Source organism: Montipora capricornis, chromosome 7, assembly GCF_036669925.1.
Source record: "Montipora capricornis isolate CH-2021 chromosome 7, ASM3666992v2, whole genome shotgun sequence".
NCBI lineage: Eukaryota > Metazoa > Cnidaria > Anthozoa > Scleractinia > Acroporidae > Montipora > Montipora capricornis.
The window spans coordinates 7,549,722-7,564,721 of NC_090889.1; the positions used below are offsets into that span (position 1 = coordinate 7,549,722).

Consider the following 15,000-nt stretch of genomic DNA (forward strand, 5'->3'; position numbering starts at 1 on the left):
GGAAGATCTCGTGCATTTGACTATTTTCTGTGCTCGGGGAGTGTGGAATTTGACCTTTGCCTGCGTGGGCTGGGGAAAATTGAACCGGAAGTGTCAGGTTTCAAATGATTTTTTTTTTTCCAGGCGCCGAAGTCGCTAAAAGCAATAAAACACGTGTTTGGACGAGATGGAAGAGTTTAAAGGAAGAGATGTAGCATTTGTGAGCGATTGGCTTACAAAAAAGGTCTTCAAAAGGTCTTTATTAACGACAGGAGGAGCCGACGACGATTGTTCTTATAGTAGGGTATGACAGACAAATCCGACGATAGGGTAGGGCATTTGAACACCATTTGGGCCCGAGGGGGTGGAATTTGAACGATCCAATCTTCAAAAGTTCAAATGCCCGTGCTTTGCAGGGGGGGGGGGGGGGGGGCGAAAAATTTACCATTTTCTTTACATTTCGGGTACATGCTAAGACTTTGACGAAACCTGCCGTCTACCTACTGACCATACTAAACGCGAACCTTGGCTGACCCATTCAATTGCAGAAGCATTATGGCTCATATCGACGAACTGAGGCTAACTTTTCAAGAATGATTCGTCCTTTATTTATCGGCATTATGGAGACATGGTTGGACAACTCCATATCGGACTCTAAAATTGATTTACCGGGTTATTCTGTGCATCGCCTTGACCGGAGAAATAATCGCATGGGAGGAGGAGTCGCCCTGTAGATATTGGACGGTGCGAAACACACTGTGAGAAGGGATTCAGAGGACGATTTTGAAGTCATTCGGATACAAATTTAACTTAGAAAAGTGAATTATATAATCGTATATGTATACAGGGCTCCAGATGAATCCCTTGAGGTTTTCGACTACCTGGACGATGTTATGAGGCTTGCAACCAAGAATAAATTAGAAGTAATTGTAATTGGTGATCTCAACTGTGACATAAATACCACGTCAAGGCAAACGGATAGACTGCTGGAATTTACCATGGCCAATGAACTTGAACAATAGATAAATCAACCAACTCGTGTGACTTCTACAACAAGCACCCTCATTGATGTGTTAATATCTTCAACACCCAGTTTGTTTAAGAAGGCAGGGGTAATTAACATAGGCTTGAAGTTTAGCGACCATTATCCCATCTATGGAATTATGCACGGCTTAGCGACTTGCCCGAACAAACATCGGACTATAACAACGCGCCCTTGAACGTCAAAAAAATAAATGATTTCATAGCTGATCTGAAGCAAGCTCCGTGGAGCCTGATTGATTCTTTCACCGATGTGGAGGACATGTGTTCAGCATGGGAATCGCTGATGAAATCCCTGATTGACCATCATTTCTCATTAAAGAAGAAACGCATTCGAAAACAGACGCACCCTTGGCTTGACAGCACTGTTCTCAAACTTAGGAGAACACGCGACCAAGTACACAAAAGGGCTAAAACATCCCGATTGTCTTCGGATTGGGACGAATACAACCTCCTTTGTAACAAAGTCACCGCAATGAACAGAAAGGCCAGGAAAAATTACTTCAGAAAGAGGTCCAGAAACATGCTCGAAGAAAACCGAAGCAAGCCCAAAGCCTTTTGGGATACTCTACGTCAAGTCTTGCCCTCCAAGAACAACCGCTACGAGATCGACAAGATAGTAGTGGATGGTAAAGAGCTAATCGACAAACATGACATTGCAAATTTTCTAAACGAGTATTTCACAACAATTGCTTCCTCGCTGTTAGCTAGTCGGCAATCCCATGGCAGCCCAGTGGACCTAAAACAGGACGGTCTTTCATCTATTTCCAACCACAGCTTTAAATTTCATGCCGTGAGTGAAAACGACGTTTTCAGGTGGATCCAAGCACGCTGTTAATAACACTCGACCGTTCCAGATTGTTCTCGACGGAAAACCAATGAAACAATGTGATTACTTTAAGTACTTAGGAATCTACATCGACCACTGTCTGACCTGGAGCAAACATGTAACCTATGTACAATCCAGGGTATATCCCAAAAACTTGAAACTGCTGAACAGAATTTCGTCGTTTCTCAATCGCAATATTTGCTCAGAATCTACAAACAGACTGTGCTACTTTTGCTAGATTATGGTTGTGTCGAATGGGGGGAATGAAGCAAGGAGAACGCCTACAAAATCGGGCAATGCGAATAATATTACATGCTGACCGGAAGACGCGTACTCAAAAGATCCGCGCTAAATTGTTTTTATTATCACTTTATAGTAGACGCCTTGTCATCAAGTTACAGTATGTGTACAAGACTATTAACAATATTAACTGCCCTAAGCAATTGACAGGCTACTTAGTAAAACGATCACAAAGACGTTGTCGATCTCTCAGAGACCCGACATTATTAGATCTACCACTAGTTAAGACCAGATGTGGTCAGACTTCATTTAAGTTCACGGCTGCGAGTGCTGGAACAAACTGCCAAGAGAGATACGTGAGCTACGAACACTTGCACATTTTAAGGGCAGAACATTTACTTACTTGATGAACATGGATAGGGCCAATCATATTTGTAAGAACAATGCGTAGTTCATTTTGTTATATTTCTCTAATTATTTGTAAACCGCGGTTTTTCATGTTAATATTTTATCTATTCTTGTGTGCTGGTTACCGATTAGTACCAGTCTATCAACCTTTGTTGATTGACTGACCGGTCTTTTACCAGGATAAATTAAGTTATTATTATTATTATTATTATTATTGTTATTATTATTATTATTATTGCATGCGAGCGTCCTGTCAGATACGTCATTTAGAACATCACGCGATATCAAGGAAATTTACGAGGGACGTAACCATATGACCTATACAAAAACCGTACGCAATAAGACAACTTCGTATGTGGAAATAAGAAATCACGTTTCCTTCAAGACTACTTTCAAGATCAAATAAAAAAAGAAAACACAAGAGTTCAATGTTCAGTTCGTTGGGGGTCAAACGTGCGACCACGTGATGTAGTCGGATCCAGTTTTCCACATGACCAATGAGAGCATACTAGCTTTGGATAGCTACGGGACGCCTCCGGCATAGTCCAATACGGTTCTTATACATGTAGTGTAAAACAGCCTCAGATCTTCACAGGGTACCTTAGCCCTTTTTAATAGAACCAAAAATATAACCTTTTTGATGATGTCTTTATTACTTCATTTATATGTTCACTTGTCACTTGAGTTGGTTAAACCTCATAATTTTGCTCTTGTTACTACTTCTAGATTTTTCCACCAACTTTAACTAGTTCAAATACTTGTTTCTCTCTTGCAAATCATATTTATATTTGTCTGGATTAAACTGGATTGAAAACTTTCCGACTCTGGAGAGCGGATTAAGAAAGTTGCGAATTCGCTTGTCGGATATGTGTGGACGGAACGCAAATAGGCAAAGAAGAAATTGTGGATTAAAAAATATTCGGATACGTGTGGACCGGGCCAACGAGTACCTGGGTAAAACGCAGAGCAAACACTTTTATCAATCTGAATGAAACATAACTCCAAAATCAATTTTTGATACACCATTAAACGCAAAAAACTTTAAGAAATCCTCAAAAAACATAATTAAAGCTGCTGTTACACGTTGAAACTTTTGGCTGAAACTTGTGTGCAACGGCGCTGCCAAACAAGTTTCAAAAGGCGTTGCACCGTGTAACATGGTCGGTTTCGTGAAACGTTTTTCAACTGTCGTTGCGAGACAATTTTCAGGAAAAGTAGAACTGCTTTCCACTTCTGAAACGGTCGCAACGATCACAGTGGTGGGTAGGTAATTGGTGTATTTTTTCATTTATTGGTTATCTATTGCACAAAATTATCTAAACACGGTAAAACCTTCAGGGTTTGGGTTAGCGTTAGGGTTAGCGTTGGGGTTAGGTTAGGGTAATTGTATAATTACTGAATGTTTTATACCTTGTTTAAAAAAAATTGAAACAGTAGAAAAAGAGACACCTAGTACCTACCCAGTGGTAATAAAAACAAGAGTTTCACCGTGTAGCACCACTTCGTGAAACTGGTCTCGCTCGGTTTTGCTACGCTACGCTGCGTAAGCCAATCAGAAACCGGCCAAGGCCATGGAACTAGTGTTACACGGTGCAACGCCTTCTGAAACTTTCGCAGCGCCGTTGCACACAAGTTTCCGCGTGTAACAGTGGCTTTATCCTTAACTTTCAACACTTTAAAGTAGTCTTGCTTCTTGTCAGAGGCTTCTCATTGTTCACAAAAATACATGAAAATATCAACACTCATTTTGACACAATTGAATTAACCTGGCCAGTCGAATGTCAACCAGTAAGGGCAAACAAATATTCGAGAATTTCTCACCGTGAAGCAACTTAATTAAGTCCTTAGAATGAAACCCTTCTTCTTGCACTACTTGTACTTTTTAAGTTCTTTGCGAATGTTTCTTTTAGCCAAAAAAGCAGTTTTCTCAAATTCATAGGCCAAAAACGATGGTTCGCCCGTCTGCTTATCATGCAAAAGGGAAAAAATTGTGAACGTGCACAACGAGAAAAAGGCACGAATTTTGCACCCGCTGCCAAATTCTTTCATTTCATTGGTTAGAAAAAGATCGAGGAGTCAAATAGTCTGAAACAATGACACCGGTCATACTTCAAAACCACGTGCGGTGGGTGTTCATTAATACGCATTAAATTAACCTTTTGAATTTCTCTTTACACAACTTTCAGGAAAAAAAATCAAAATCAAAACTTCTTCTAATAATTAATACAAAACTTGTTCAAAGGACATCTACTTACGTATAAAACTTGAGTGGGAAGTCCCAAAGTTATGTTCAGTTACTTATAACTGTGAAAATTTCGCAAGGTAGTTGTTTTTGGTCAGTGATTTTACGTTCGCTTTTATCAACCAAGAAGTTAGCCACTTGTCTTACCCTAACCCTACACAGTAAGGACGGTAGATACGTCCTCACTGACGTGTCGCCAAATACATGCCCTCTGTAGATGGTAATTAGGCTACTTTATGAGTCTTTAATTCAGTCTTTGACGGTTGTCAATTTTGAATCTTTGACCGGGTAACTGTAGAATATCCGACCACAACTGTGCTTTTGTAGCGGCACCGTTCTAAGAACAAGGCAAGTAACAATACACGCCATTCTTATGCAATTAAGTTGTTGGGTATTCTGCAATTCCGTCTCACTTACCTGATTGGTGAAGTCAGTTTGATCCAACATTGAACTTAAACTTTGAGAATGAATATGCCAACTACACATTTGAGATCATTAAGTAGTCCAATTTAGGAACTACAGATATTTATTTGCCTTTGTACCGGCTTCCTGTCAATGTGCAAATAAAATAGTTCTCAAGAGCACTCTGTCAGGGTCCAAACAAATTATTAAGTCTGTCACAAGGAGATTACTGGGCTTCTCGTGGAAAATATTGAAGCCACAATTCTGAAAAGTTGTCTGATAAAATTGACCAGTCATGTTAAGTGAGGCAAACCGAAAATTCTATCTCAAGAGAAGTCTCAAATTTTCTTCGAAATAATCTATCATGGCCCGGAATGGTGGAGATATAATGGTGTATCACAAAGTACAGCATAATTGTGATAATCAGGTGCAATTGTATTTAAGATTGATTACAATATGAACACAGAATGTTTTGTAAAGTATTGTAGGAAAATTATGTATGCATGATTGTGTTTAAAGCTTATGCGGCTGATCTAAAAAAGTGAAAAATTAAATAAACACAGGAAATATTTGCTTGCAAATAGGATTTTTATTCTTCTTCTTCCCATTGTGTGCTTTTATTCCTTAGGGGGCCTGGGACTTGGGGTGGCATTTATTTGGATTATAGTCAATACCATTTAGGATACTTGTGCTTACCATGTGACCAAGCTTCCACGTTAGCGTCACCTCGTTTCATCTTGAGCGTGGTTAAAGATGTATTTCTTCATCCGTCCTCTGCCCCTTGTCCCAGCCGCTCCCCTTTTATGTATAATTAGATTGCATTTATGGCGTTTTCAGTGCTCTCACCATTACTGGGCCAAACTTTATATCAAGGATTTGATTGAACAGTATTTTTAAATAAATGAGGCTATGGGATTTTGCCCGTAACCACTTACTGCAATTGTTGATTGTTTCTATTTTTGTCCAGTAAACATAGCTCAGTTGTTTTTGTTTTTTTGTTTGTTTGTTTGTTTTTTGTCATGCTTATAATTTATAGGGAAGAAAAAGGCATAAAACGTAGTTTTGCCTGGAAAGAGGAAATGGGTAGTGGATTCTCGACCACCAAAGTCAAATCCACTGAATGAGTAGACCTCTGAGTACGGTGGGTAAGATCCAACGCTCTCACCATTGAAAAACAATAATGAATCAACTTTACTTAAAAATGTAAACAAGAAATAACAATTAAATCGATATAAACAAAAAACATAACCAGCACCTCAAATACACATTTCTTTAAGATGTATTGTTATTGTCCACTTTCACACGACGCCACATTTTTTTCTCCCAACTAGTCCTTCGCAAATTGAGTTCTATTTTTGTGCAAACGTTTTCTTTTATTTCCATGAAAACAAACAACAACAACAACAACAACAAAACATGTATTTTAATCACGCGGGTGAAAGCCAGCAATTAGGGTTGAACTTTATCAAATACTTCCCTTAATGCTCTTAAGTATTATACCAGTACCATCGAAGCAAATTTGAAATAAAGATGCTTCAAAATATTGTTAGAATGCATTGTAGAACTGCATATATTTCACATTACGCTAGTACTCCTTCTTTGAAAGGTCCAATTTACATTGCAAAATGCAGTCACTCCATTGTGGAAGGTGCATGTCGTAATATCCATGTATTTCATTTCATCTGTTGACATTTCCATATTTGTATATGTTCCCATGATGCATTCTGATAGCAATAAGGCAAGGAGCATGGCGTTTTAAAGTCTAAAAGAAACTTGCTCAGTGCGCTGACTGGAGGTGGACTTAAAATTTGGAATATTCAACATCTATTTCTAGTTGGTATCACTCAACTAGTGGACTAATGCAAATGCTGCATTTTTGATTGGCTACGCTACTAGAGGACTATTAGTAATAGTCCTCAAGTGGCGAAAAGCGTGACGCTTTGTTTCTTTTTATTCTCAAATAAATATATTTTCAACTTGCATTTGTTAACTTTATTATTGCCTTTTCTGTCCGACTAGTTGGGTGATACTAAAACAATTAGACCCTTGGCCCTCAAGGGTCAATAGCCCATTCGGCTTCGCCTCATGGGCTATTGACCCGTAGCCCGTGTAATTGTTAATTATCAAGTACTGAGTGTCCATCGGACCTTTATAAGGGCTTTTACTTATTTCTAGGTTCCATACCCTACACGCAAGGCTACAAAGACATTGATGGCTTTGCACATGGATATCTTAGGGTTCTTTTTTTTTTTTGTAATCCCAGTCCTTCTAACAAGTCCTTCTAACAATGACACTTTTTTTACTTTGTCTAACATTTTTCCTCCACTTTTAAATTATCCTGCAGTGACACAAACGCTTTCTTTGGAAAAAAATTAACAAACTCGACTGTAGATGTTAGATTTCCTTTTTTTTGTTGGATTCGAGGTTCCCTTTAAGAATCAACAATTGATCACAGTCTACTGCCACATGCCCTTACGTGAATGATAGTAATGAAACAGACCAGGCTGTTTGAGTCGTTCAATTTCCAGTCCAGCTGAGAGAACACGATCAACCAAATCCCAGTCCTCACCTCCCCACTTGGTAGTGAATTCTTTAACGTTCATTCCTATATTTTAAAATAAAAAGATTGAAAAGAGAAAACTAAGATGTTACATTGAAATTCCATATTCGGGACCTAGGAATTTATACAACACTGGATATACAATAAGTCCAGGATATTTACTTTCGCACATTAATATCCTTATAATATGCAGGTTGTTTTAAGTAATATGGCATTTGGACAGGGTAGCACACAGTCATATACAACTTAATCCTTTAACCCCTGAAACGCCACTCATGTCTTTTACTCTGCCTAACGCTAGAGAATTTAACATGCCAACATTTTTAGGGGCTTTTACTATGGAAGTATGCGTGGTACACCCATGACCGTGAGTGGTTTTGGGGGGATATTGTCGCGAAAATCATTTGGCAACACGATGGTTATAGAGTTTTAACTGCATTCAAGACAGATTGGAACACACTTCAAAGTATGTATTTTGAATGGGAAAACATACCTTGAGATGTGTTCCAATCTGTTTTGAATACACTTAAACTTTCATAACCATCATGTTGCCAAATGATTTTTTCGACAAAATCTCCAAAAACCTCTCACAGTCATGTAAATTGCAAGTTATACTTCACAGCTTCCACATTACAAACTCACACGTTTTTATTACTGAGTGTTTTCTTCGTTACCCATGCATGTGACGTAAGAGAAACTTATGTTAAGTTGATTGCCTTATTTCATTACCTTGTTGAAAAAATGAAGGATAATCTAGTATCGAAAAAATTAGATGTTTCAGGATAGTAATGAAAAGGGAAAAAATGTATCACAATCTAATTTTCCCAAGCTTACTACATGAAAACGTGCTTCACTTTCTAGCGGTGTTGTGTTGCGAAGCGTCAAAAACAAAGGTTTGCATGGGAACTCAACAGCTTGGTTTCGAACGGCATAAAATGTGTTGTTTTGTGAATAAAATTTGCCGCCGTGTCAGACTGTTTTGAAGCGTTTTCGACGACCTAGCGCTAGGAGAAGTCTTTTCTGGAGCCTTTCCAATAAAATGTTTCGTTTCCCATCGCCCCGTCTCTTGTGATGGTGGGTCGGGCTGGAAAAAAAAAATGAACACTTGAAGGGGTCTGGGTTCCACAGAAGGCGGTGCTGCTAAGGAAGAAAGCCTGGTTACAATAAGCGCCAAGCCGCCAAGCCGGACCGAAAACGGTAACAGCAGCCGTCGGAAAGAAGAGGAAGGACAAGCCTTGAATGCAACTCTGTGTTAAAACTAAACTTTCAGTCGACCCCATAATAAGATTGAAACTGTCAGGCAAGACTTTTTGAAAGCTACTGTTTCTTGAAAAAAAGTTGTGTTGACGAAATATTCTTTTCCAAGGAAACATTCAGTCAGTTTCTTTTGCATAATAAATCTCACTTTTAATCTGTCAGATTTATAATCAGATTGTAAAAGATGTATATTAACACGACTACCAAATGCCTAAACAGCCTTTAAAAACGTAGTATATATATCGATGTTAATTAAAGTCATACCAATTGTTGTTAATAACACAAGATCGTGTGCTTGCTTCTTTGACTAGTAAATCTGAATTTTTTTTTTCTTTTACTTTTCGAGAAAAATGGGTCGGTCGGGCGATGGGAAACAAAACATTTCATTGGGATGGCCTTAGCAATGGAACACCAAATTAGTGCTAACTCGCCGAAAACGCTTGAAAACGGTCTGCGACGCCGGCAAACAACAGAGTTACATAGCGGCGAAAAAGTTAGCCAATAGCTGAGTTTCGTATTCCCGGTAGTACTGGGGCGAGTGCATTCAAGCGAGGCTAATGCGGGTAAAAATTCGGAGAAAGCAATCAAAACAATATGGTGAATCACAGTTGTTGTGCTTTTAATTGCTCAAATAGCACTTACAAAAAGAAACATGTTGAAAAACATCCAGAGCTAGAAAATATTGAGTTTTTTCCTTTTCCCCCAGACAACAAAAGCAAGTATTATGTCGCAGGAATGACCGAACGAGAGCGGCGTATGCGGTGGATTGCAGCTTGTCGCCTGGATAGTCTCAATGTAACAAGGCACACCAGGATATGTTCGGCTCATTTTAAAGGTGGGCTTGGCCCCACAAAATCGAATCCTGTGCCCACGATATTTGACTTTCCCAAACATCTCCAGCCTAAAATTCACAAAAGTCGTACCAACCCTGATGAGCGGAGACATCGAAATGCAAAACCAGAGTTGAAGAAGGAAATAAATATGGAGCAGTCTGCCTCTTCGAAACAAGATGTTAGGGTGGAAGGAATGGATCTCAGCTGAGACAAAAATAATTGTACCTTTGAAGGAAACAGGAACCCTGATTGTCAGCCGGTATATGTAGATGCTGAGGTGCAAACTGATTTAACAACTTTTGACATACAATTCATGGACGAGTGCAAAGCAAGGCTAGAGAACAAGACTCAGCTGAAGAGAGATCTTTTTATTGAGGATGTCTGTAAGGACGATCGGTCCGTCAGATTTTACACTGGAATTCCCTCGTTGACTTGCCTACTTATGGTGTTTAACTTTTTGCAGCCATTTGCTGAAAAAATGAAATATTGGGATGGCAAGAAAAAAACTGCGAGAGAAGCTTATCAGGTTGGTCAATATTTCTTTCATAACGGAGATCAAACAAATCCCAAGGTACCATTCATCATAAAGAATTCATTTATCAAATTGTTTTTCTATTATATATTTTCTTTTTTTTCTTATACTATAGATTTCCATAATACTTTAATTTTTAGAAGGGCAACTTGTGCAGAAATAAAAAAAAATATTTAAACTTATATCATTTTAATGTAATCCACTTTCTTTTTTTGTAGGAAGAAAAAGACCGAAAGAAGCCAGGGCCTAAACGACAAGTGCCGTTGTTTGCTGAGTTTATTTTAGTTATGGTGAGGCTTAGACTGGGCCTGTTGGTTGGTCACCTGGCTGACATTTATTCACTTTCTAAAGGATCGGTATCTAAAATCTTCACAACCTGGATAAACATGCTCTACCATGTCTTCAAGGACATTCTGATTGCTTGGCCTACAATGCAACAAGTTAGGAGGCATCTACCAAAGAGTTTTGAAAAGTTTCCTCGAACAAGAGTAATTATAGACTGTACAGAAATAAAAATTCAAAAACCCACTGGCCCATCTGCACAAAAAGTTACCTGGAGCAATTATAAAAGCTCAAACACCTTTAAGCTTCTAGTCGGAATTTCTCCCACTGGTGCTTTCACATTTGTCTCAAAACTGTGGTCAGGAGGTGTTTCAGACAGACACATCACAATGAAATCAGGTCTCATAGACAAATTGGAACCTAATGATGATTGTATGGCAGACAGGGGTTTTAACATAAGAGATTTGGTCACAAACAAAAGGACCACTTTGAATATCCCTCCTTTCTCTAAAGGAAAGCAGCTTTCCACAAAAGCATGTACGAAAACGCGACGTATTGCAGCTGTGAGGATACATGTTGAGAGGGCTATTCAAAGGTTGAAAGGTTTCAAGATCCTTCAGGGTGTTCTGCCGATCTCCCTGGCTTCAGTGGCTGATCAAACTGTTACAGTGTGTGCTGCCCTTTGCAACTTAATGAAACCCTTAGTGAAATAATGTGACACTTAAGTGCTTATTCAGTCACATACACTGTCCTTATGGAATAAAAAAACAGCATTTTGACATTTGCTGATATTTTTTTTTAGCATGACCAGAACTGTTTCTGGTACCACATGTGCACTTTAACTGCTAATCAGCTTATGCCAAACAAATTAATGTGCCATTGTACAGTTAAACATAGTTACAAAACCCTGAACCACTACAGTTTTGTTCGGGGTAAACCAAATTTAACTCTGGGAAATACTATCTCAGGGAGCATTACTTCTTCATAGAACCCAGTTAGTTTTAGAAGGATTGGTTTCCAGATGTTTTCTTCATATGCTACATGCTGCATGAAGAACTCCTTATTTGTGCCATATGCCATAAAGTAACCCCATTTGTATGTGGTAGAAAACATCTGATGACATAATTGGTAGAAATATTTATGATTCTTGTTGAGAATTAAACTGGATTCATTTTCTGTGCATATTGATTGCTTAACAAGCACGTCTTTAAGGGTTTGTCCTGGCTTAACTTGAATGTATTTCATTTCCAACACACCTGGGTCACTCTGGGTGGGTAAATGAATGATTCTGTCTGGAGATGCTCCAAGATAACCATGGGACTTGCTGATGAAAAACCCACACTCCTCCAAGGATACACCACTGAAACCTTTCTTCCTCATCTCTGAAATGAAAACTTGTGCAATTTCTTCTTCTTTTTCTAGGCCCTCTCTCATAGCAGTTGTCTGTGGTATGTCTGAGTAGCCCTTTACTTCTTTTAAAGCCTTAGTTGGGGAAGTAGTGGGTTTAAGACTGGCAACTCTTTTGCATTTTGAGGCAGAAATGCGCCCCTTCTTAAAGCGATACCAATCTGCACATTTACTTTGTAATCTGGTTTTTTTTTCAACAATAACTATTTCATCATCTGAAAAACTAATTTTTCTTTTAACAGCTACACAAGCATCCTTGATTTGTTGCAAAGTGGCTCCTTCAGGTAGTGGTGAGAGATTTTCAATGCTGTATGGCTCATGTTGGGGTGTCTGTGTATCAGAATGAACATCTAGATTCTCTTGATCTTCAACTGCCTCCTCCAATTGTGGCTCAGCCATAACATGCAAACCCACTGCACTAGCTGTACATTTTAAAAGAAGGCTTCGAAACTCAAGAGCAGGATTTGTTTGTGCCATGTAACTTGGCCGTGGATCAAAGATGGTTGCTTTTGGTTTACATCTACCTTTCTTTTCTTTTCCAATAGTGGCCCTGGTAAAATCCATGTTTTCGACAGGTGTCACTACTTCATGTGTTCTTTTTTTCTTTTTCCACATACACTTTGACCCAGTACATGTAACCACACTGTTCTCACGAAGAGTTTCTTCAAGGTTTACGAGAGCAGCCCCCACATGTCTACAAGCACCATCAGAACTGAAATAGATTTTAATTCATAATATGAACATTGATTATTTCCTTTTTGGTCTGATTGTTTTTACAACAATAATGGGATTTTAGCAAAAATGGAAAACCAAATAACAAACTAAAGTCTTAATAAAACAAAAGGACAACAGTTTTTTACTAGGTATTGAGCCAGAACTAGAATTATGAGAAAAAAAGTAATCAGATGACAATATTGTGGGCTGTAAAGAACCGATAATAAGATAAAAATGATCAACCTGTCCTTCCTTTTTTTGTTCTTCTTTGTGTATTTAAAAGTATAAGAATATACTTACCCTCCTATACAGGGACAATGAGCTGAGTGAACTGAACCACTTTGCTTTATAAGTAGCCAGCCATCATAGGTTGGCTTATTGTCTATTTGAGTTCTCTCTCGTTCGGTCGGTTTCACGCTGAACTTTATCAGGTGGCATCCACAAAAAAGCGATTTGTTGGTTTGGAGGCTTTGCACATGTCCGTCCCAGTGTAATCTATATCCTTCCAATGATTTGTAAGCTTTTAAACTTTCGTGGTCGTATCCCTCTTTTACGATTAAATATGCGTACATGTCGCCCCAGGTGTAATTCGATAACAGCGAAAAATCTGTTGTCCAGTCCGAATGAAGCGAATAGGGATCGGGAATAGTTCCCTCGTCCGTTATCAGAAATATCGTTCTGATCCACTTGTTCATCGATGATTTCAATGGCAAGTTCATGAGCTTTATTGCACAAATCCAAAAGTTCATCGCGCCGCTTATTCGCAACACTAATTCCTCGCACTTGCAAATACCTTTTCAACCCCGGAACTTTCATTTGGACGAAATTAGGCTCCATTTTATCGACAAGATTACGGCTGTTTTCATAAACTTGGATATTTTTAACTGTTTTGATAAATGTCAACAACATAAAGCTGGAAAGTTCAATTAGTTTCTTTGCCGCGAAAAATTTTTGCCCGCATTAGCCTCGCTATAATGCACCCGCCCCAGTACGGCCGGGAATACGAAACTTGCCTATTTTATTCACAAACCATTACATTTTACGCCATTTGAGACCTTTGTTTTTGACGCTTCGTAACACAACACCACTAAAAAGTGAAGTACGTTTTCATGTAGTGAGCTTGGGGATCCTGTGGTCAACCCAACTAAATTTCTGAAATGGGGAATTGTAGTGAACATGATAATAATACCTCCAAATGTATTCCAATCTGTTTTGAATACACTTAAAATCCCATAACCACCTTGTTCCCAAAATCCATTGGGATCATTTGGAAAAACGCCACACTCAAGCCGCCCCAATGTTGGAGCATAAGCCATCTTGCCCTTAATGGTGTGCTGTATAAAAAAAGAAACAAATTATTGCAAACAATATTTTCATTGTGCAAACTCTGGGCATTAATCACAGATTGTACCTACGATAACTGATGCAGGATTTCATAGCACAGTGGAACCTCCTTTCAAGGGATACCTTTGGGACCAGGGCAGGTGTCCCCTGAATAGATGTTGGGTTGGATACAAGGATTAGTATGACCATTAATATTTTCTGCGTCCCTTGAATGGAGGTGTCCCAAAGGAGAGGTTCCACTGTATATTTCAAAATGCTAAGAGGTTCTCCTGAGTCGGTGAATTTATCCTAGAGACATATCACCCGTCTGGGATGAGCTTGGGCAAATTGACATACAGTGGAACCTCTCCTTTGGGACACCTCTATTTAGGGGACACCTCCATTCAGGGGACACACAATTTGGTCCCTGAGAAATGTTCATACTTATCTTTGTATCCAACCCAACCTATATTCAGGATACACCTGCACTTGTCCCGAGGGTATCCCTTGCATGTATGTTCCACTGTAGTTCGTCTGATAATTTGTCTTAAAACAAATACAAGAATAAGGATGCGTCATCCATTGAGACAAATTGTCCACAACAGTTGGACTATCAAAACGAACTACCGTGATAATTCATCCACAAATGCTGTAAGAAACTCTTTAGGCAGATGCATACAACACAACTTGTATCATGCAAGGTAGTAAGAAGAAATTGCACCCGTTTTAGAATACCGGGCAAACTAGACTCGTTTTAAGAAAACTCACCTTTCTGATACTATCCAGAAGTCCAATAGGAACATCAATATGAAGATCAAATAGAAAAACTATATCATTTTCATTTGGAACAGCTTCAACACCTTTCTGTATAGCCAATGTTTTGTAAAAAGGTCCCGTCATGTTGATCAATGTGTAGCGTTCCTTTAATGGCCAGACATCAAACACTCTTTC

General features: G+C 38.9%; 1 protein-coding gene and 1 pseudogene across 1 annotated transcript; one reads left to right on the forward strand and one right to left on the reverse strand.

The window, feature by feature from the left end:
* Positions 1-7,268: 7,268 nt before the first annotated feature.
* Positions 7,269-15,000, reverse strand: part of LOC138057195 (beta-1,4-N-acetylgalactosaminyltransferase 3-like) — a 7,875-nt pseudogene continuing 143 nt past the window's right edge.
* LOC138057127 (uncharacterized) lies at positions 10,193-11,318 on the forward strand. Its single transcript, XM_068903188.1, has 2 exons — positions 10,193-10,317; positions 10,542-11,318. The coding sequence occupies exons 1-2, from the start codon at positions 10,234-10,236 to the stop codon at positions 11,316-11,318; spliced, it is 861 nt and encodes a 286-aa protein (XP_068759289.1). The 5' UTR covers positions 10,193-10,233.